The sequence below is a fragment of the Myodes glareolus genome, chromosome 12 (assembly GCF_982192425.1).
Source record: "Myodes glareolus chromosome 12, mMyoGla1.1, whole genome shotgun sequence".
NCBI lineage: Eukaryota > Metazoa > Chordata > Mammalia > Rodentia > Cricetidae > Myodes > Myodes glareolus.
In genome coordinates this window covers 67,102,876-67,126,603 of record NC_142037.1, presented here as the reverse complement: position 1 = coordinate 67,126,603, position 23,728 = coordinate 67,102,876, and the positions used below count along the sequence as shown (strand labels likewise).

At 40.1% G+C, this 23,728-nt stretch overlaps 1 protein-coding gene across 2 annotated transcripts in view; it reads left to right on the top strand.

Annotated features, from left to right (window-relative positions):
• Window positions 1-18,857: 18,857 nt before the first annotated feature.
• Obi1 (ORC ubiquitin ligase 1) overlaps window positions 18,858-23,728 on the top strand; it is a 40,133-nt gene continuing 35,262 nt past the window's right edge. Inside the window, exon 1 of one of the 2 annotated variants that reach the window (XM_048421920.2) lies at window positions 18,858-19,011. In XM_048421920.2, coding sequence (XP_048277877.2) covers window positions 18,940-19,011 — 72 coding nt within the window. In that variant the 5' untranslated portion in view covers window positions 18,858-18,939. Of the gene's footprint in view, window positions 19,019-23,728 lie in introns of both variants that reach the window. The other variant, XM_085698220.2, reaches the window with a different exon arrangement.

Genomic DNA, 23,728 nt, shown 5'->3' with positions numbered 1-23,728 from the left:
AAAACAGTAAACATTGAAAAGAACCTTACTAGAAACTTGACAAAAACGAACATAAGATGCTATTCAAAAGTCCTTGGACAGCAGAAATTTTAAAATGCCAGCTGGCAGGATGGTCCAGTGGGTGGAGGAGCTTGCACACAGGCCTGATGTCCTGAGTTCAGCCTCTTAATCCCACAAGGTGGCAGGAGAGAACCAGCTTCTAAGAGTTGTCAGCTGACCTTCCTAGCACTCCAGAACATGTGTGTCTGCACACACACACACACACACACACACACACACACACACACACACACACATACACACACACTGAAGAAATGCATTTATTAGAGTATTGATATACTAAGAACCTATAATTTTATTTTTGGTAATGGATGTAAAATAATTTAAGATGTAGTTACAAGGCATGCCTAATGAAACTCACTACTATATTGGTCAATACAAACAACAAACACCCAAAGGAAAGCACAGCTTGTCTATCGACCTTCTAGACTAGAGGAACTGCAACGCTGCATAAAGTCCAGTGTGCCTGTAATATTTAGTAACTTTAAATGCTCATGAAGAAAATCACACAAAAAGATGTATCTTATATATGTGCCTTATTTCCATCTTAACCCTTTATAATGTTTATAATAGCCTTTTGAAAGCTAAATGAATATTCATCTATATATTAACAATATCACTGAGCAATGAGAACTTGGTTATTTTTATTTACATTTTTATCTGCTGAGTGTTCTACAAAAGTCCACTTTTATCACATCTAGAACTGTAAGGCAAAACAGTAATATTTTAATATTTTCAATGAATAATATTACTCAAGGTTAATTCAATGTCTGAAAAGCCAATATATTCCACATTAATGGTATATTTGTATCAATTTATAAAGAAAAATACTTAACAAAATCCAACATTTCATTATGATAAAAATCATTATGGAGTCATCAGTAGATGAAGATATATCTAACTGATAGAAGGAGTTTTCAAAGGCACACTTGGATGACCCATAGTTCAAGAACAAAGCGACTTAAGATCTCTGTTTGCCAAAAGAGAAAGGGTGTTTGTGGCTCAGGAACTGAGGACAACAGCAGACCTGGAAACATTTTGGAAGTGTAGAACTGCAGACTGTACCCTAGAGTCAAGGAATCAGCATCCGTTGTTTAACAAGGTCCCAGGTTCTGTCACACATTCAATTTTTAAAAGGCCATCTGCAAAACAAACAAGACTTGGGACTAGATGATTATGGGTTGGTTACAGGCTCCTCTTCCAACACTGTGTTTTTAGACAGGTCATTCAATCTCTGGAGTTAATCTCTTGATTCTCAGATCCCTCATCTATAAACTTGAGAACGTTCCACCTTCCCTGCCATCAGAATAAAGTACCTGGTAAGACCATGTTCCAAAATGTGCTAATGTTAGTTTTGTTTTTCTAACAATCCTTATACATGTGTGTATGTATGTATGTATGTATATATATATATATATATATATATATATATATATATATGCCATGTTTATAACAGCATCATTCCCTAGTGTATATCAAGGAAACTGCATATGTATAATGAGAAAGCCAACATTCCTTTAACTAGCTTGAGAAAAAAGTGAAAACAAGAGCTTATATCTCCTAAATATTGATTAGACTACCACACTCTGTGTTTGACTTGGGGGATCTTACCACAAAGTTAATAGTCATCTCCAACCCAGAGTTATTTCCTACACTGTTGGGTTAAACACTCCTTGTTATATGTAACAGTCACAGGTAGATGGGCATTAGTCTGTACGTCTATAGATGTAGTATTACTACCGTGTCTGAAGGTCAGATTGAGAGCTAGGTAGGATAACCCCTCCTCCAATACACTACATTTGTCATTTCAAACTTGGAGAGAAGAAAGTTAGCTGTTTCAATCTTGTAGATTGATTTGAAAAAGAAATTCTAAAAAGTAGCTCATCAGAGTGAAAAATGCAAAGTGACCAGAAGAGGGGACCTGACCCAGCACTTGACTTCCGCTCTAAGTAGCCATGAGGGAGGTGGAAAAATGAATTCCATCATTCATATTGGTCAACAGCCAAGAATTAATGAAGGTAAGGAGTCAAAATGGGACTTCTTACTCTTAGATCCAATATTTCAGAAGCCTCATTGTCACTGTGTGCTCTTTCATCTGATTGATCACCTTCCTGCTGCTATTTTAGCCACTGGCCCCTTTTGTCTTTAATGAGGATGGGGAACATTTGGCTACCAGTCATGTTCTCTCCCGTGTCCTTATTCTATCATCCCTCACCTTTCTTTCCCCATTGGTCTTGTTAAATTTTCTTATGAACAAATCATTTTTTTGTGTGTGTTGCCTTTCTCTCAAACAAGAGTGAAAGTAAATTTTTTTCTGTTCATAATTTCCCCAAACTCTTTCCATTCTATCCTTGTTGAGACTGGGTTTTTCTTTGCCATCTGAAAATGATCTCTTTAGAAATAGTAGTATATCTCTCATTTGCATCTCAAACCTCATATCTGACAACACAGAGAAAGAGGCTTCCATAGAGCTTGATATCAGATTCTAACCTAGGTTATTGGGTATCAGGGTCCTTCCTCCATCACTATTCAGTACTGCTGTACTGCCTAGGACCACACCTAAAGCCACTCTTACCAGAGGCCATCTACAGTAAAAGGTAAAACATAATGGCACCGTAATGATTTCATAAAACCGTAGACATTTTCATGGAAACAAGATTTTTTTTTCTAACATATCTTCCTTAGTTTTTCTGGTTTTAAATATCTTTTCTGCTGTTGGGCATATACATACAGTCTTTTCCTGAAATGATCATTCTTTGCAGGACTAACAACCATGAGTCAGTCTCTTTATCTATGCTACATTTATTTTTTTATTTATATTCCTTTGGGAAACCTCATAACAGAAGAGACTGGGTAAGATGAATGTACCCATTCCACACAATAAAGAAACCTCTGGTGCATAAAAGTAGAGTTTTCTTTTTTTCTATCTTACTGACTCCCCTACCAAAACTTAGCCAAAACAAAAGTGTCTTGACATCAGCTAAGAAATCCCTCCCTATGTATAGTGCATGTGCGACATTTGTCTGTCTGTCTCTCTGTGTATAAGTGTGTGTGTCTGTCTCTGTCCCTGTCTCTGTCTCTCCACCCCCGTGGGTCTCTCTGATTCTCTCTCTCTCTCTCTCTCTCTCTCTCTCTCCCTCCCTCCCTCCCTCCCTCCCTCCCTTTGTCTTTCTCCATAGATTCTTATCCCTCAGCTTCCTTCTCCATTGAGAATGATAAATTGGAGCACAGAATTTTTGTGGCCAGAATTCCTCCCTTTCTTGATTCATTCTGGACATTGACCAGAGTAACCTGCTGGGAGACCCCAATAAAAAGACACTGTGACAAACACTTTGCCTTTCCCTTCATTTATAATTGAGGTGGAGCTTGTCAATAAAGCTTTCCAAAGGCCATTCACCACAATACTCTCAGACAAGTATTTACATTCTTTCCCCCTCTATCAAAAGCAAGACCGTTTTGTTACTTTAAAAAAAAAAAAGGAAGAAGAATAGTAGTAGCAGGCAATTGGAAGCAGACCTCAGCCTCCCTATCCTGATAAGATTTAAAAGGTACACCATAACAAAATACATGGAGGACAATGAAAAGTTGTTTCACGCCTTCCTCCTACTTTAGCTCTTGCGATTTAGTTCAAAGCGGTTTCGAAAATGGGGTCCTGAAGTGATTTTTTTTTCTCCTGCTGTGGCTATTCTGTTGTGGATTCTGTGAATTCTTTTTCCATTTCTTTCTTTTTTATTTTCTTCCTTTCTGTTTAGTGTTCGTTTGCTTTAAATAACAAATGACGCAAGAGATTACTTGAATTGAATCCAGTGCTTTTTCTTTTCCTTTTTGTCCTCCGACATTTATTGTTCTTCTTTGGTTATTAGTATTGTGTTCACTCTTATAAAAACGAGCCTTTGTGGACGCCTGCAAAGACATAGAAAGTCTGGTAGCAACGATAATCAGCTTGTTGCTTTCCTTCCTTGTGTCGCTCACAGTCGCCAGGTGCGTGCACACCCGACAAAGGCGGAATGTGGCTCTTCTCCTTCTTTGCAATGTTTACTTCATTTTACTTCAAAGCATATGCAAATAAAGATTAATTTTACCTAGACTACGTAGATCATTTTTTAATTAACAGAGTTCATTGTGCTTAGAGAATATAGTGATTAAATAGGACAGCAAAATAGCTAATCCATCATAAAATTTATAAGTTCCTCACCTCGAAAATTTTCAACTTAAGATGCTTTTATTCATTTGAACAATTGAGACGTGCAATAAAAGACAAGGAGGCAGCAAATGGGAGCTAGAGCCGTCTTTGCATTAGCATCAGTCAGATAAGAGAAAACAATCTAACCTATTTTTAATTACATTCAAGGTACTCCTCCTATTAATCTGGAAATTAACCATGCAAAATGAATTCCACTGGTGAAATACTATGTTCTGTGTGTTAGAAAAAAAGAAATAAAATCTCCACAGATATAATGCACTATATGATGCACCCTTCTTACAAAGCCTTGCATGGTGGCTTCCCAGGAAACCAAACTACAGATGTACAAGCTAAGATACAGATGTGGGTATTTCAGATAACTAAATCCAGTTTTCATTCCTAATGAGGCCATTCATTTTCAGACTTTTATGCAGAATACTGGGTTCCTCTAAATTGAACTGAAAAATCTGGATCTCCCAAGCATAAACACTGGTGCTGTTTGAAGATTAGCTCTTATTTAATCAAATTAGATATTTAAATCTATATAATATGTGATCTCCGTAGACTAGTAAAAAACAAACCACCAGGTAACCTTGTCCTCTGGTATCTCTCCAGGGGTTCTGCTGAATCATCGCCTTGCACACTGTGTGCCAACTCTGGAACAAGCACACGCATATATTTCCTCTCCAAACGCATCGCTTCTGCCAGGAAACTAACAGATGCACCCACAAATGTTGCAAGGCTGCCTATTAAACCTGGAACTCATTGACTCTCTATTGCATTTCTCCAGCACAAGTGCATTTGGAGCAAAGAAAGAAATTAAAACGAAGTCAGGTGTCATTCAAGAAAATTACAGTCCCACAGAGGATGGCGTGGAGTCACAGCTTTGAGCTGTCATGCTGTGCCTTTCACAGCTGCCTACAGCTTCCGTCATTAATAATCAGTAAATAAGATCTGCAGGTGGGCCTGGAAGGCACCCCGAGCCAAGAAGATGGTAGTTAGGGCTTCTGTCCCTAAGATGGGTGGCCAGGCTCATTTGCACAACCCAGCTTATGCTTCCACACAAAAGTGCAACCCTACTTAGCATTGCTTCAGGGAGGCCGCTTCAATACCGGGAATGCTAATTACTGTAACCAACTGGCAACGATGCATCCAAAATTAAATGGCCTGTGACTGAGCAGATGAACAATTTTTATGGCCCAAAGATCAGGGAACGGGGGTAGTTTGTTAAATTAACTGACAGCCTCTTCGGTCTAAGTAGGTGAGGTGAGGTCGTCGGAAAGCTGTGTTCTCGTGCAGTTACATCACAGTGTCTCTCCTGTGTAAGCACAGTTCCCCCTGCAGTTTTATGTGGGAGTATGGCTACATTTAGTACATAAAATTCACCAAGTTCCCTGGCTCCGTTTATAAATGACCAGGAGAAGTCATTCTAAGTCCCCCTGGGATTGATCCTGGATATAAAGGTCTGCTCTTTCAGAAATCCACCTGAAACTAATTCACAGAGTTGCATAGGAGACTTTGGAGTGAATTTGCAGAAGAACTCTGCATGAACAAAAGCTTTTAACTTCTAATTCCCAACATCGATCACACTTAGAAGCTGAACCGTTTCCCCCGCGCATCAAAAGTCACTGTTACTACTAGCTCGTTCTCAACGTTTATGTATATATAAACATTTCTCTGTGAAGCAATATATAGACAGGTTCATGGCTTGTAAAATGTTCAAGGTCAGCAAACTCTTTGTCATATCACAACTTAAACTGAGATTTCTCAGCTTTAACATTAGGCTATTTTGGATAAATAGGGTCCAAAATGGGACTGTCCTGTGTCTCCAACCTCTACTCACCAGAGGCCAGTAGCAACCCCAACCCCTTTGTCTTATAATCCCCCAAAGTGTCTCTAGGCACTGCCAATTCAATGTTGAGAAACAAAACCGCTGCTCAGTTAAGAATCACATTTATTGAATGCCTATGACATAATAGCAAAGTCTGTGTGAGATTCAGAGACTAAAAGGGACAAATGTGAGATGATGCTTGGCATGGTAAGGTGAGGCTGCACCCCCAAACAATGGACAAAAGCAGTTAAGTTCCCAAAGAAAACGTCAGGAAAGTGAAGAGTGGTAGCAGCTAGGCACCGCCTGGTATTTAAGTCCATCTTTGGAAAGGCAATGAGATGATAATGGGAGTTGAGAGAGAATCAGGATAGAGGCACGAAGATGGGGGGACGGCAATGTATGTCTGGCATAGCTGGAAAGTTCTGTTCGGTTTGGATGGTTTTACGTTTAAGTAGTAGGTGAAGATGTCTTCCTTGCCTGCCTTTTACCTCCTGAGTAATGGTAGTCTCTCTTTAAGTTGTGTGCTTACATTCTGGTTACCAGAAACAATTATTGCAATGTTTTCATCTCGTTTAAAAAAAAAAAACAATTTAAAGCCATTCTTTATGACGTTTTGTAGCTGTGCGATCATTTCAAACGTCTAGGAAATGACTTCTGCCCTCTGCTTTCACTCCTAACTTCAATAAAATGACATTCACTTTTCTCAGTCCCACAGAGCAGGCAGTAAATAATGCCTCTGACCACAGATGCCCTGCACCCCTTAGGGACCCCATTGCCTACAGCCCTCAGGCTTAGGTGCATTTCTGCCTAGAGCAGGTAATAATCCAACCCAGCTAGTTAGCATCTTGCAAGTTAACCCCTTCTTTCCCAAAGGTAGGAGTTTGTGTTTCCCTGATATTTTTAATACAAGCATATAAACTTGATAATAAAAGCCATGAGAGGTTGAATACAAACTCTGTCCTCCTGCGACCCCTTAGCTCCAAAGTAGAAGTCAGCAGCCATATTACAAAACTGGAAAAAAGATTCAAGAAAGACATTTCTACCTGTGGTTCTCAAATGTGTGTCTCCATAGGGATAAGATGGAGTTCTGCAGCTAGAAATTCAGTAAGTGTGCCGTGGGAAATATCTATTTTGTGTAGGTGGTTCTGACATAGGAATCAAGTCAGAGCTACAGTTTTCAAAATAGCATAAAATTTCATTCTTAAAGGATATTTCCAGCATATTTCTGATAATTCAGCTAGTCTTGACTTTCTGTTTCAATCAAGGAATGAAATGATGAGTCCACAAGCAAACTGTTGCTTCTGAGGCTTCGCGCGAGGGGTGAACAGACCTGAAGCATTCAACCACGTGAGCACAACCTGAAATGTGACCATAACCATGTGGCGCTGATTCAAATCTCCCCTGGCTTCTCCATTAAGTCACCTTGTTGCAAGGGATATGAGGACTTTATGAAGAGCCTTGTTGGGGCTGGGGAGATGACTCAGTCAGTAAGGCTGAGCAAGCAAGAGGAACTAAGTTCAGATCCCCAGCTGCCATGCGATAAACCACTGAGGACACCACTTCAGAAGTTCATTTAAACTCCAATTTATAAACTAAAGGCTACCACCTGTAGGAGAGCTGCTGGGTGCATTACCGTCAGATTTAAGATCCAAGAAGCTGACAATGGAGCCTATTAGTCTTTTCTTTTAAGATTTACTTTCAGTTTTAATTATATATGTGTAAGCATGTCTGTGTATGTATCCATAATAAGGAAGTGCTGAGGGACACAGGAAGAACTCCGCAGAGCTGGAGCTCTTGGCTATTGAGAGATGCCTGACACTGATGCTGGGAACCGAATTCAGAATCTCTGTAGGAGCAGTAGGGGCTCCTAACCTCTAAGTCCGGGCCTCCTCATCTTTAGGAACTGAGGAGAACTCTGCTTCCATTTTACCCTTGCTGGGAAAGTCATTTACAATTAGTTTGCAAGCAGAGACAAAGCCTGTGTAATTATGTCTCTCTTAGGCCCAACGTGCTAGGGCCAACACCCCTGCGCTTAGCCTGGAACATTGAATATCACTTTCCAGATACTGAGCATGTCTGTGACTACAGCAGCATGCCAGCTGGAGCTACCCGCCGCAGCTGTTGCCCAGCTGTTTACAAGGGCTCTGCATTGCTTCAGGCGGAGCTTATGAGGTCTGTCCAACCACACAGTCTGCTTTCTTTTATTTATCCTCTGCTACTCTAATGATGATTGCTCAAGCCTCAGTGCTGTAGAAAGACGCTAAAAGCCTGGTATTCTCTGTAGAGTTGAGTCATGTTTTTGCAGGTCCCGCAGGGGTGGTATTTTTCAAGGCCAGAACTTGCCCTGAGATTAGGTTACACAGTCCATGAGGTATATTTGCCCAATATCTTGTCATCTTGGGTTGCTCTTAGAGATCCCTGAGGCTTGAAGTTCACATGGGGGGACACTGCTGTTTATACACGTTGCGATTCAAAGAGCATCTCTCTTTTTAGTCGTAAAATGAAAAGGGACCTCATGGGAATGAGTGCCGTGGCCCCACTCACCTTCAACCTTACTCCCCTCTACTAAGAGCTCGCTCTGTCTATTCATCTAAGCTTCGACCAGGTCATCCTTATGCCAGGAGATCTTCTACTGCTCCTGCCTGTGGAGATCTACCTCTCTTACACTCACACATCACCACATTGAGTACTTAGCTATGTTCTGTGAGCTCACTACATACATACATAACAATTGACTTTCTCATCCCATGGCTTTATGTCAGAGTCTCCATAAGGTATGTCTTTGGATACTGATACTTCCTTACTTAGAAACTTTCATTGGCTCCATGAAGCTTGTAAAGCAAAGTGCAGAGTGAAGAACCTTCACAGCTGGCCTTGGCCCATCTCACCAGCTTCTCTATGTCTGACCTTCACCCAGTGTGCGCTCCAATTAAAGTGAACCATAGAGTGCTTCTTAACACTTAATTATTTCCATAATTCAGAATAAGCTATCGATTCCATCTAGAAGAGCATGCCCTCTCCTGTATATGTCTACAGAAGACCAGTTCAAGTGTTTTTTTATGGATTTTATTTTATTCACATTTAAAATAACCTTCCCACTTCCCATTCCACATATTTTAATGTCTCTGAAGACTCTTAGCCAATGCTATTTCTTTTCAGGAGTCAGCTGTGTATACCATTCCTTGCCCCTGCAGTACTTAAAATATCCTAGGAGTAAGATTGGGCCCATATTCAATGTATCTTTCTTCAACTGTCTAGAATACAGGAAAACCTTAATAAAGTTCTTTCAAGGTCAGGGTTTCTTCTAAACAGACATAGCTGGACCAGAATTTGAATGAAGGGAAAATTTTGAGTCTTTGCCCTAATGTTTGTTAGTTCTGCATTCGAGGGCAAGTCACTTAGCCTTACTTTCCTTAAATGCAAAAGAAGGGCACTTTCATCACCTTTCCAACCTGCTTACATGACCATGATGGTGGACTAACCAGATAATGTGTTGAAAGTGTTTTGATAATTACAGTCGTCTACAAAGCAATTAGAACCCTCGCATACCTGCAGATACACTTGTTTCTACACAACTAAACAAGTACAGCTCAAACTTTCAGGTCCATAGAACCATCATAGAGTCAGTTCCGTGTGCTCACACGGTATCTGCACAGCAACAGAAGCTTGTGAACTTGCCCCACATATTATTGTCAGTCACAACATCTGACTCCAGTCTGGTGGCCTGTCCACTAAACCATTTATAGGAGACACCAGACATTATAAACATAATGTTTTCATGTCATAGATCCATATTTGCTGAAACAGATTCTTTTGCATTTGGCCTGAAGGTTCCAGAGAATTTAGATTTGCTTGGCTAACTTAGGAAACACTTCTGAAGCATACTCGTTCTCAGATCACTGTGCCTGCCCATCACAGGTCACACAGTATTAACACCACAACATACCTCTCTGAGCACTCACCAAAATGCCGTCTAAAATGTTGACAATTTTGTGTCTGTTTTGATCATTGTCATGTTACAAACTCGTGTCAGTGGTTGACACAAAACACATTTTAAATACATTTGTTGAACAAATAAGTTCCCCTTTTCAAACATATGCAGTATTAAACTATTAGTTACAGAAAGGTTGCTGTGTAGATAACAATAAGATAAAAGAGCCAAGATAATTAATGTTTTCTTTTTAGTTAAGTTCTCTGTAATGACTGAGGAAGCACAATTAATAAAATCTCAGGGTCAGAAATTGGGGTTCAACCTGATGATCCGAAAGCAAAACAACCAGCCACTGGCTCTTATCTCAAATCTCAGTCTGAAATTATGATCCTGCCTCCTGGAATCACAGAAGGAGACTGCATATCTGAGAGCTGTCCCCCCCCCCCCCCCGCCAACCCCTGTCTTAAATTCTTCTCTAGGGCTGAGATTAAAGGCATGCACCACTGGGATTAAAGGTGTGTGTCATTGTGGCTACTGGGATTAAAGGTGTGTCTTACCATAGTCTGATCTATAAAACTGATTAGTGGGACTGTTTTACTCTCAGATCTTTGGGCAGTCTTTATTTATTAAAATACAAGTGAAATGCCACTACAAACTGACATTCAGAAAATAGAATTCAGTAAAAGTGTCATTGTTACTTCTGAAAACAAATCTGGAATAATTCTTCAAATTAGGAGGAAGAGAAGCCTCTAGGATAGGCTCTCTAACCTGAACACCAATCTTGGTTGCAATGGATTATAGCTTTAGAGAGAATATGAAAGAGCATCCTGGGAAACATCAATTTCCACATACATCCCTACAAAATAAGCATTATTGATGAATTTTCAAACATTGATGATGCATACATCAACACCTTGTGCAGATTTATCTTGTAAACCAAAGAAATATTTTTCTAACAGGATGCCTGAAATTTTTAATACAGAGTCAAACAAACTAATAAAGCAAAATGTGATTTAGATAATATTTAGATAATGTTCCTTTGATTTTGAAGAAGTATTTTACTAAATACAATATTTACATACACAGCAGAAAGACAGGTAAGGAATCAAATGTAGTAGATAAGCACATTTTCAGAGTGTTCACACGTAGCAAATTAAAGCACAGTTAAACGTTTAGGTCAAATAAAAACAGCAAAGAATAGCACACAGGGATAACTGATATTTAAAAATACATATACTATAATAAACAATAGTACTGATCTTGACATAGTTAATACATGCTTAGGCATCCCAGAAAGATTCTGGAAATACTTCAGAGGCACAGAATTGGATCATTCTAACTGTAGCACTGGCAGGCAATCTTGGCAGTCTGAGCTTTCCACTTACTCAGATTCTGGACCACATGTATTTGTTATGTAGACCTATGTGGGCAGGAATTAGGAAGTGCGTATCTACAAGCATAGCATGTGTATGGTGTGAACACAGAAAGTACATGTCACTCTTCCCTTGCTTTGCTTTCCTAAAACATTACTTCCATTATTTCCCTAAAAACATAACATATGCCAAATAAATTCTTTCAACATTTTAAAGAAAGATTGTAAGCAGTTGAAACTTTAATTTTTAATTTTTTTCCATTTAGCACAGTTTTTTAATGTGTAAGCATGTTTTGCCTACAGATATATGTGTTCATATATATATGTATATATATGTGTGTCTATATATATATATGTATACACACACACAATCACATACATGCATACAATGTCCACAGAGGCCAGAAGAGAGTGTCAGATCCCCAGAACTGTAGCTACAGATGACTGTCAGCCACCATGTGGGTGCTGGAAGTTGAACTCGGGTCTTCGGCAAGAGTGTGCTTAACTCCAGAGCCATCTCTCCAGCCCCAGCTCAGGCTTTGAATCTTAGAGACTTCCACTTTTGTACCTTCAAAATTTTATGTTTATCCCAATAAATAGTGTTATCCTTTATGGCTAGCCATTCCACAGTGACACATAGTGCATGGGTTTTGTTTCCCAAAACAACTGAGTAAAGCAGAAGAACACATTAACTTATTCAGTCCTTACAACTGTTGACCTAACAGGCTGGGAAATGTTCATTTGCCAGCAAATAAGGATTCACACTAAAGCCGGAAACCTGAATCTTCATCATTATCATCATCACCATGATTTTTAGCTAAACTGACCAAAATTGATCGTATTTCTGTGCGGAACAATTGGTGTATTTTCATATAAACATTCTAGAATTATTAAACCAAGGTAATTTAATAAGTGTATAATCTACAATATATTTTCCTGTATGAACCTTTTAAATTCAGTCTTAACAATTTTGAAGCACATATGACATTATTATTATTAATAATCATCATGCTATATAAGACTTCATCAGTAAAAAACTCAGAGTTATCCTTCTTAGGTGCTTGAAAATTCGCACCTTTTGGCTGGCATCGTTTCTCATTTCTCCCCACCTCCATTCCTTGTAGATGGAAGCTTCTGTCCCACCAGGACCCTATGTGTCTCTGGGGTTTTATTAATTGTGTTACAGTTACTCACCCACTCAGCATGTTTGACCTATTTAGGTGTCCCATGGTAAGTGAGATCATACGACACAATACCAACTACTCAGTGAACTTATTTAGTAATTGCCTATGTTCTTGCCCCACTCCCATTATTTAAACTGAAATTCCTAGAGTAGTCCCAATTCTCTTTCCCTTTACATGTCACAAGGCCCCCTCTTGGCAAGTCAGTTTCTCTGCCCATGCAGTCCTTCCTGTTGGTTCGGAGAGGCCGTTCCTTGTTTGCTACAGTATATTCTGACAATCCTTCTTAGAGACGGGAAAATTTGCCCAATCCCTAGCCTGAAACGGATATTCTCATGAATATGTAAGCCAAAGTGAGTGTTCCCTAAGGTGCTGGCTGTCATGGCTATATTACCCTATTATCATACTTCCTTTGATGAATTTGTTGTTTATTATTTGTTTTCTGGGGATGGACTCAAAGTTTTGTGAACGCCAGTCAAATATTCTACCATTGAGCTATATATCTCTAGACCTCGATCAACTGATTCAAGATTGTTGAAGACAAATGTTATGCCATCTTGGCAGCTGACTATTGGACAAACACAAATAAGAGAACTCACTAAGAGCACTTAATGTCTTTCTGATATTGGGACTCCTCTGAAGCTTAGTTTTCTGAACATAAGATAGGGTCTTGGGCAGTTAGTCTTCAGAGTAGCTGAAAGAAACACATACTATACACTCTGGAACTCACTGTTACCTTTGCAGCTCTGCAGGAGTTACATTTCTAAGAAAAGAGTTAACATCAAAGTCAAACATTTTTGTTCCCCAAATGTTTATCCAAAGCCATGCTGTTCGCTTTCTTTTGCTTCAAAGTAAATGGTTACTCAAAAATAACAGTTTGGATATAAAGTTTCCCTTCAAGAGCTCATGTGTTAAAGATTCAGTTCCAATGCAATGCTTGTGTGGGGGGTCTTTTAGGTAGTCACTGTATCATGAGGCCTCTGGTTGAATCAAGAGATTAATCTATCCATGGCATTAAACCTAGTGGCTGTGCTCCTAGGTTTTTATCAACATAACACAAATTAGGTATGGTGGTTTGGATGAGAATGGCCCCCAAAGGCTCGTATGGTTGAATGTTTAGTCTGCAGTTAGTGGAACGATTTGGAAGGATTTAGGAATATATCCTTATTGAAGTAGGTGCAACCTTGTTGGAGTAGGTATGCCACTGGCAGTGGACTTTGCGTTTTAAAAAGTCTATGTCATCTGGCTACTCCTCCAGCACAATGCCAGTCTGCCCACTACCATGATCCCAGCCATGATAGTCATGCTGGCCTGTTCAACTTATTTTTGATAGCAGTGTTCCCCATAATATTCTGGAAAATCCTGCAACCTCCTCAACCTTGGCGATTCTTGTTACAATAGCCCCAGATGTGATATTTCCTTCATTTATCTCCTACCGTTCAACAAACACTTGTGAAGCAACATTTAGCCTTAGGTGGAAATAAAATATTCTCTTAAAAATGACATAATTTAAAACAATCACCCAATTTGCAACATTTTAAAATATTTAATATTATAGCCTGCTATGTCACAATGGCCAGGGGCAAACCAACAATATGAGCATCCAGAAGAGAAACTACTGAAGCTGTAGCTACTTTAGGATGGAATCCACATGCTAGACTTGGTTGTCAGATTCATCAAATGCCTCATTTCTAGTACAGTGAATGGCACATTATTGATGACCAATAAATACCTTTTCGGTGACTAAATGAAGCCAGGAATCTTGCTTGTTTGATTCACAGTTTTACACCCAGCCCTCAGACAAGTGCCTAGCAATAACAATATTTAAATATTGGTGGGATGAACAAATGAATAACTACTTTCACTTAGTTATTCTGCAACCACTGTTGCTGTGTCTGCGTCTGAACTTGATGTACACGTTATATTGTCACCCAAGAAGTCAGGCTTTATATTGCTTCAAGCCAATGCAGATAACTTTTGCAACCGAGTGTAAAGTCCATGAATTTTATCTGAATGAGCTTTCCTTCATACTTCTAATAAACATTCACCGAATGAACAAAGGCATGAATGAAGACTTGCAACGAAAGTGGACAACGTATATCAACGTATCCATAAATAAAACGCAAGATACTGTGGAAGAACACCCCAATTCCTCTGTTGCAGTAAGAAACACTTTTCTTTCTGCCTTCAACTTGGGATATTTTAGCTCATAGTACCTACATGAGGATGTTACCTTATAGAATGCCTATGCAACTGGACCAGTACCTCTGATTAATTTTTAATATAATTTTTATGAGCTTTCTTAGTTTTAAGCACAATCCAGGTGGGGTGTGTAAATTTAAAACAGACCAAAAATGGTCTTTCAGAAATGGAAACTAAATTTAATCTGAAATCAATATTTATGAAGTTCTGATTAATTGACTGATAATCCAATGATTACAAACCATCTGAAACATCTACTCAAATTTATTAGGTTTAACCAAAAAAATTAAAAAATAATCTAAACTGGGTCAATGAGAGAATAATGCATTTCTAATCAATTTTTAATAGCACTTAAGATTTTATTTTTTTAAACTTGCTTTTAAATTATTTATCATTAAAATGAGTCTGATTTAAACAAGGGGTAAAAGGTGTTCCAGGGCTATTTGATGGTTTTCATAGCAAAGAAATTCAATTATGACTGACTTTTTATTACTGGACTACTTTATTAATAATAATACATCTTGCACTTGCATAAAGGCATTGAGCCAACAACCTCAGCGAGTCCTCAAGTGTGAGCTAAAAGTTAGCTCTAATTCTTCCATTATCTGTTGTGTTGCCATTTCCAAGCCTCAATTTCTTCATCTGCGAGAGACTAGGCCTTCATAATAACCTCTAAGAGCCTTTCGGCTTCTACAGGCTTGTAATTCTAAGGATTTGGGGGCCTTAATTTATTTCCCAGTACCATTTGTCGCTGGACTGCTCTGGTCACAGGGTCCCTTGGAAGATTCTAAGAATATATTGTGTAGGTCAGCAAGACGTCTCAGCAGCAAAGCCGCTTGGCATCAGGCATGATGACTCCCATTCCATCCACAGAACCCACGTGGAAGAAGGAAAGAGAGAAAAAGCAGAAAAAGGCTGCTCTCTGACCTCACACACACTTGAACATGTACAAATAAATATTTTTATTTATTTTTTTTAGAATTTTTTTAAAGAATATATTGAACCACACAGTTCAGTTAGCTATAACAGAGTCTTTTTCCATTGGCAATTCCTGTAAGATTGTTGGATATATTAAGATTGGTTGTCTGAAAACCTTAGACTGTCCCTCTCTATTCTTATAACGCAACACTGAAATTTTTTCTGCATTAAATTCTTCTGTCTGGAAAAAAAGAATATATTGAACCAAAAAAAAATCTATCTTAATTAAAAATAAAGAAAGAAGGAGAAATTGAAAATAAGTATTCCGTGAGACGTGGAATCTTGTCTTTGGAGACAGCGTCTTTTAGCAATCTGTGCCAACCTATCTAAAATATAATTTGTCAAAAATGGGAAATGCTCTTTGCAGAGTAGAGAGAAGAGAGTGGCCTGGAACCCTATGGACCCAGAGAGTCCTAGTCAACCACTGTCCATAGCGATATGGCGCTATTATGTTGATGTAGATTTGTGCCTACGTGTGTGTGTGTGTGTGTGTGTGTGTGTATATGCATGCTGGGTACAAAGCATTAAGTGAACAAAGCTGCTCCGAGACAACATTAGGCAATTTGTTCTTATTCACACAGCAACATACACATTAAAGTGCTTGTGAGGGCATATCCTAGAGTGTTAAGAGTGTCAGAGAGGTGCATTGAAAATGTCGGTGAACTTTCACTTACTATGGTGTGCATCTTAAATTGTTTAATTTTCTTAAAATGAACCTTAGTATTTTTATAATTCTGAATATATATTCATATATGTGTGTGTGTATAAATATAGGGTTTTTTTTATAAGTGCCCAGAAAAACATTGTTTAAAATGAAATGGCTTGGACTTAGAAAAAGGCTGCTTATTGGTAAAAGATACATTATTATTATAGAATAATCATCTAGTACCATACACTTGAAGAATTAAATGTTGTTCTTAAACTCAAGAAACATTGAGACTAGACTTGGTTGTGCATGCCTTTAGTCTTAGCACTTAGGAAGTTGAGGCAGGGGGATCTCTATGAGTTTCAGGCTAGTCCAGTGTACTGAGTGAAAGTCAGTTAAGGTTACATAGTAAGATGTTCTCTAAACAAAAAAAAAAAAACAAAGGAAAAAATAACAAACAAAACATCATAATTTGTTAAGGTAGTAAACATTTAATCTACTACAATAGAATTAAGCCAGTACAGGCATAGCTATATGGAGATAACTGTGACAATAATAGCAAAATAGGAAGAGATGTTGGAAATAGCTAGATTTTGTTACTCTAATTAAAACAGCCTTTATTTGTACAATTTATCTTTGAGACTAGGTATTGACATGAATCATCAAAATAAGTGGCTTTCAACTTGTTGATCTCCACCCCTTTGAGCTCAAATGACCCTTTCATAGGGGTCACCTAAACCATCAGAAAACACAGATATTTATATTATGATTCATAATATAAATAAGTGTAGCAAACTTACACTTATGAAATAGCAACCAATCTTTATGGATGGAGAACACCACAACATGAGGTATTAAAGGGTCACAGCATTAGGAAGGTGGAGAACCACTGATCAAAATAATCTATAAGGTGTGCACTAGCCAGGTACGAAGTGGAACTCTTTTGGAATGGAAGTGTCTTTTACACTGCTGTCCCTTGCTGTAGTATTCTCAGGGATAGGTGTCACTGGCAGGTCATCCTCACTCCTCTGTCCCACTCAGAAGTTGTAGAAGGAGACCCTGAAACGTGAGACTTTCTCATTCTAATCCCGGGCTTCAGCCAAGAAACATACATTTTTCTAGGCTTGTGAATTCTAGACTTGGAATAAATATGACTTTGCTTTCAAAAAACCATAAGGTTTTAGAAGCAGATTATTCTCATGCTAGGCATTCTGAAGAAGTGCCCACTATGCAGGAAGTCAGTATGGCTCGTTTGCCCAGTTCTCCAGTTCCAAGCTGACCATAGACATTGAGCTGATTGGGACATACTCACTGCCAGGAGCGAGCAAGTTTTGAACTGGACTTGGGCTTCTCCAGTTGCCAACTTTTCCAGTCATATGGCTGCCTGGTTATTTTAGAGCCATGATGATTGGCCTCCACCTTCATTTCACACAACACACACAGAAAAAGGCACAAAGGTGTAAATGTTTAACAGGCTGCCTGAGGCCATGACCTAGGAAGTTGTCCAAGGCAGGGATGTCTTCTTCAGTCTCTTTTGCAAAAAGATCAGCAAAAGGCATTTCACTTGTTTCTAAATTTTCAACGCACACAGAACATTTGTTTCCATCTTTTGCCACATTAGCTCTTTCTCATTTGCGCCACGTTGCAGTTAAATCCCAAATCTCACAAGTAAGATTCACTTGGGAACATTTAGATTTTCTTTTCTTTGTGGATGTTGGGGATGCTAATTTGTAACCTCGCAAATTATCTCGTGGAGTTCTACAGCACAAGCGGTACCCTTCATATCCTACTCGTACCTAAAATGAAGTCGCTAAAATGCCTTGTGCGAAATTACGCCTTGCCTTGCACTGTTTGAAGTTTCCTCACTTAGAGTGAATCAGAGCCCTGGCTAGAATCCATAAGCTTCCTGACTAGGAAAGCACAGAAGGGCTAGTGAAAGTTTGTCTCTTCAAGGAAATCTGAGATTGGATTTACCCAGGTCTTTCTGGATAGTTCTGGATGAAGATAACCATTGCTTTCAAGTCAGTTATCTGTGCCTTCTGGAAGCGTGCTGTAAGAATAAGGACGGAACTGAGAGGGAAGAGTTTTTTTGAAAATATTAAATAAATAGGTTACGTCTTTTCTCGGTATTGAGTGCTCCGTTTTATCAAGACTTGTAGCTTAACTCCCCACCCCTATTCGACTCTTTGAGGAAAGTTGTGGAGATTGAAACACTATAGCTTTCTCTATTTCCTGCACAAATTAATTACACTTTCCTTTAAATTTTCAAGAGCCTCGAAACCTCTAGTAAACCGTCTTCCTTCCCATTCCCGGAAATTTTTTTTTAAGCTCCTGACCCAGGCACCTATTTTAAATCTGTCCTTAATAATAGTTATTATTCAGTAAGGGAAGGAAAAAACAACGGGGCGACTGCGCCTCTCAGAAGCGCGTTTCCGTCCCCTCGCCCGGCTCGCTATGGCCCTGCCAGGCCGCCGTAGCCGGCCTCGCGCGTTCCCAGCGTGGCGAAGAGCTGCTGTCGGCGGGACTTCCGTGTTGGCGGGATTCTGAACGCTGCCATGGCTCAGACCGTGCAGAACGTTACATTGTCCCTCACTCTGCCCATCACGTGCCACATTTGCTTGGGGAAGGTAATGGGTACGGCTAAGGAGACGGGGTTGAGGACCCGATGGCCGCGGGAGGCGAACGAGGCCCGCTGCTGGGCGGGGACGGGGACGGGGCGTGAGGCGCCGGGATGCGAGGGAAGGCTGACCTGCGAGCTGCTCGGCGGCGGGAGGCCGGTCCTAGGGGACGCGGGGGGACGCGGATCGCTGGGCTCCACTGGCGCCTCTCGGAGCCCGGGGCTGGGCGGCCTGGGCGGCCTCAGCCGGCCTGCGAAGAGTGGGTTGGAGTCTCGGCGCCGCAGCCTCCATCCTCCTCTGCAGCCGGTGCAGCGAACAGCGCTCTGAACAGCAGGCTCACCCGAGGGAGTCCCCGATCTCCCGTCCGTCACCCAGTGTGATTGTTCTGGGAGCCACGGTTCATTTTTAAAGGCCTTCCCCTTTTCTATCCTCGTCTGGAGGGTGGCTTTTGCCTGGTGTTCAGATGGCACCTGGCCCCCACTCCTTTCTGTGCTGTTGAGAATGAGAAGCGTGGTCCTAACTGCCGAGATTGGGATCAGTCACAAGACGCAAGGGATGCTCGTGGGTTCGTGAAAGTACGTGGAGAAAGTAGTTTGGTATTAGAAACGGAGTTTTGAATGTTCTCATGCCTTCGTATTTCCTTTCGTTTCCGTTTGTGCTTTCGTTTCGGTTCTTTTTTCTTTCTTTTTTTTTTTTTTAAGCGTACCTTTACCGCGTGGTTCAAGAACGGCAAAGAACTAGAACCCCCATTCTTTTCCATCCTGCACTGCTTTTTTTGTAGGTAGTGTGTGCAGGAGAATGTGGGCTGCAGTTTACAGTCTCAGGCTTAACAGGGAGAAAAGAAATGAGTGCCAGCCAATAAGATGGCTTGTCTTTAGGTGTTGGAGCTTCAGCGTAGATTTGCCGATTCAATAAATAAAAGCAAGTTAGGATTGAAAGCAACTGCTGACCCTAGACAGAGTCAGAGAAAATGGCCAGTAAAAGAGCACATGGACTGTGAGAAAGAATGGCTTGCTTGATCTCTTTGGCAAGCTGAAGGATGAATGGCTTGATCTGGCCAGCTGATAAATCTGAACTTTATTTCTTCATACCCATAGATTCCATCAGTGCCAGCTCTTGCTTCTTTCAAACATACATCTTTTTTTTTCCTTATTCTTTTTTTACTTCTAGATTATCGTTTATTAACCTTGCTCCAGGGTGGAAGAGCTTTTTAATATTTGAATTGAGTACAACTCAGGCTTTGTCAGTTACAATCTATACTGTTGTTTCCTTATGTCTGCTTCCACAGCTGAATATGTATTTAATTTTACCAACCCCATTAACTTGTTGGAAGGATTTGTGTGGTCCTCAGTGGAGTGGAGATAGATTTTTGGTCCCCAGGAACATTTATGAATATGTAATTTCTTTTGATTACTCCCAGGGGTAAGCCAATGGCATCTGATTGGTGGATTCAAGAGCTGCTGCTAGCTAAATTTCCTATGATATACAACACAAAAATTCTTCAGTTTAGAAAAAGGTTGATGGTGCCCCAAATGAGAAGCCCCTACCTGAACCAATACATAATTCCTAGTCAGTAAGCCCCAGATAGTAGGGCTTTAAACATGACTTTAAACATGAGTTTAAAACTTTAAACATGACTCCTCCCTAATACATTTGCTGTTATAAGAAGAGAATTTAGGGGGCAGACAGGGGGAGAAATAAAAATTATGAAAAAAAAAAAGAGGATTTGAGGTCAGGCCGTGGTGGTGCATGCCTTTAATCCCAGCACTCATTAAGCAGAGGCAGGTGAATCTCTGAGTTTGAGGCCAGCCAGGTCTACAAGAGCTAGTTCCAGGACAGGCTCCAAAGCTACACAGAGAAATGTTTTCAAAAAAAAAAAAAAAAAGGATTTGGTCATACAAATACAAGAGATAAAATGATATAATAGAAGCACAAGCTGAGTGTAGTGGCACATGCTTACATGCTTTTAATCTGACTAGGAAGGCAGAGACAGATAGATCCTGAATTGAATACCAGCCTGGTCTACAGTTCGAGGACAGCCAGGGCTACACAGAGAACTCCTGTATTTAAAAAAGAAAGAAAGAAAGAAAAAACACAGAAAGGACGGAGACAGATTATAGAGTTAATCTTTGCACCAAAGCCTGCCCCTTTCTGTTCATTCAGTGTCCAGAGCACACTATTACACTTTACTCTTTCTCTTCCTATTCTACACCAACATTATCTTAAGATGCTTCATCCTGCAGCATGCATGCTCTGAAGAGTTGAGGATTTCATGATCCAGCCTTTTAGTTTTTATTGCCAGAGATCTCATATGAGAGGAAACTGATTGTGAAGACTAATGACCTAGGCGAATTATGAATGGTTTCTGTATCTTAGAACTTTAAACTTTTTCCTGTTTGGGTATTTTGTATAGTGGGATCCGGGTAGAGGAACATGGGTTGACAAAAACTGAAGGAGTATTAAATTCTTTGCATTTTACTACTTGAGCACAGTCAAATAAAAACATTTACTTTTAAGCTAGTATTTATATTAGTTACTTGTTGATGCTGTGATAAAAACACCAGAAACAAAAGTGACAACAGTATATATCTCTCTCTTGGTGAACCACTTCCTGTATGTAGTTCTCCGTGGCAGATGTCTTATGGCTTGGACATCTCCAGTATCTTGGGTTCTTCACCCACAATGGATTCTTGGGGCTTCTAGCCCTCTCAACTTCTCTGCTGTGTGTTCCCTGGCCTCAGTGGCTCTCAGAAACCATAGAGGAAGAATTCACGACTCTCACTCTTACATCATTTGTGCTTCCAAAGGCAGTGCTACTTAGAAGACACCACCAAGTTTAGCTGCCATCTTTGGATGGACCCTTCACCTTGTTAGCAACAACTTTTGTATGTTTTTCTATGAGCAAGCCACCCCTTAGGCTTTCTCCCTTGCTATGTTGGAAGCTTGGCCTCATACAGTCCTGCCCTCAGAGGTTAAGGCCTCCCGTTAGTGGCGATCTCTGCAACAGTTGCAGCCTCACTTTCAGCAAGAGCCTTGACTGGAACTTTTTTCTTATTTTTTAAAAATTTTTATTACTATTATTATTTTTGTAATCCTGCCTGGCCACTTTCCCCTCCCTCCTCTCTTCCCAGTCTCTAGCCCCATCCACTCCTCCATTCCTATTCAGAAAAGGGCAGACCTTCCCTGGGTACCAACAAAGCATGGCATAAAAAGTTGCAGTAAGCCTAGGCACCTCTCCTTGTATTAAGGCTGGACAAGGCAATCCAAGTATGAAAAATGGGATCCTAAAAGCCAGCAAGAGAGTCAGAGACAGCCCCTGCTCCCACTGTTAGGAGTCCCACAAGAAGACAAAGCTTGTTCCTTTTCATTGTAGAATTGTATAAGTTATTAGTAGTAACCATACCACAGACTCATTGTTATGCTATCTTGAAATTTCCTCTGTCAAGGAATGTAGTATGAGGGCCAGCTTGTTGGGGTTTCCGTCCCGCCCGGTACCCCAACAGCCGGCAAATCCCAAAGAGAAATTACACACAGGACTCCATAAGGTTATAAACTGAATGGCGCATTAGGTCAGGCTTCTTGTTAACTCTTATAACTTATATTAACCCATTATTCTCATCTATGTTAGCCATAATGGCTCAGTACCTTTTCCAGTGTGACAGCTTACATGTTGCTTCTTCAGTGATCTGCCCAGGAATGCTGAGGAACTTCTCTGCTTCCCAGAATTCTCCTGTTCTCATTGCATCACTTCTACTTCCTGTCTGGTTTTCCCGCCTATACTGCCTGCCTGGCCAATCAGCGTTTTATTAAAATATGATTGACAGAAACAGACAATTCTCCTGCATCATTTCCCTCCTTTTTTTTTTTAAACAAAGAAAAATACCCATAGTTCATTTGTTGGGAATGTGGCCGTAGTATTTCAGGCTACTTCCTGCTGGTTGGGGGCGCTGATGATCTTATGGGGACCTAAAGAAAACTTAGAGTTATAATTCAAGTCCTGACTGGAGTATCCTGTGAGTCTCGATCATCTCAGGCAACAGTCTTGGATCAGTTCTGGATGTAGACCTCTGTCATCTGGGCCATCTGTTCCTATCGGAGATTTTTCAGGTGGCCTCCCTTGGTCAAAGGTGATTATTCTTAACTCTGAATAAATCCAGAGTCTCTCGTTTTCTGTGGAAACAAAAGCAAAATCTCTTCTCCAAAGTAACATACCTTTTGACTTCAGTTTTGAAGCCAAGGTATTTTCAAAATTCCTATCTTGGGTTAGTTCAGCAGCATTTATAAACAAAAGTCTTTTAGCAGTTGTTGCTCCTTCCTCAGCAATCAAACAATTTAAAGAGAGCATAAAAGCATACAGTATGAAGATTCTCTGTGCATTTTCCATCTTTATGTGGCTTTATTTTAACCTCTATTTCTTTTATTTTTACTTTTACTCTTTGAGACAGGATCTTTGTATATCTTTGTCCTGGAATAACACTGTAGACCAGGCTGTCTTTGAACTCACAGAGATCCTCCTGTCTCTGCCTCCCCAGTGCTGGGATTAAAGGTGTATGCTACCACACCTTGAACTCACAGAGATCTGTCTCTGCCTCCCAGGCATTGGGATTAAAGGCGTGTACTACCACACCTTGAGGTCACAGAGGTCAATCTACCTCTACCCCTTGAAGTCACAGAGGTCAATATGCCTCTGCCTCCCAGGCATTGGGATTAAAGGTGTGTACCACCA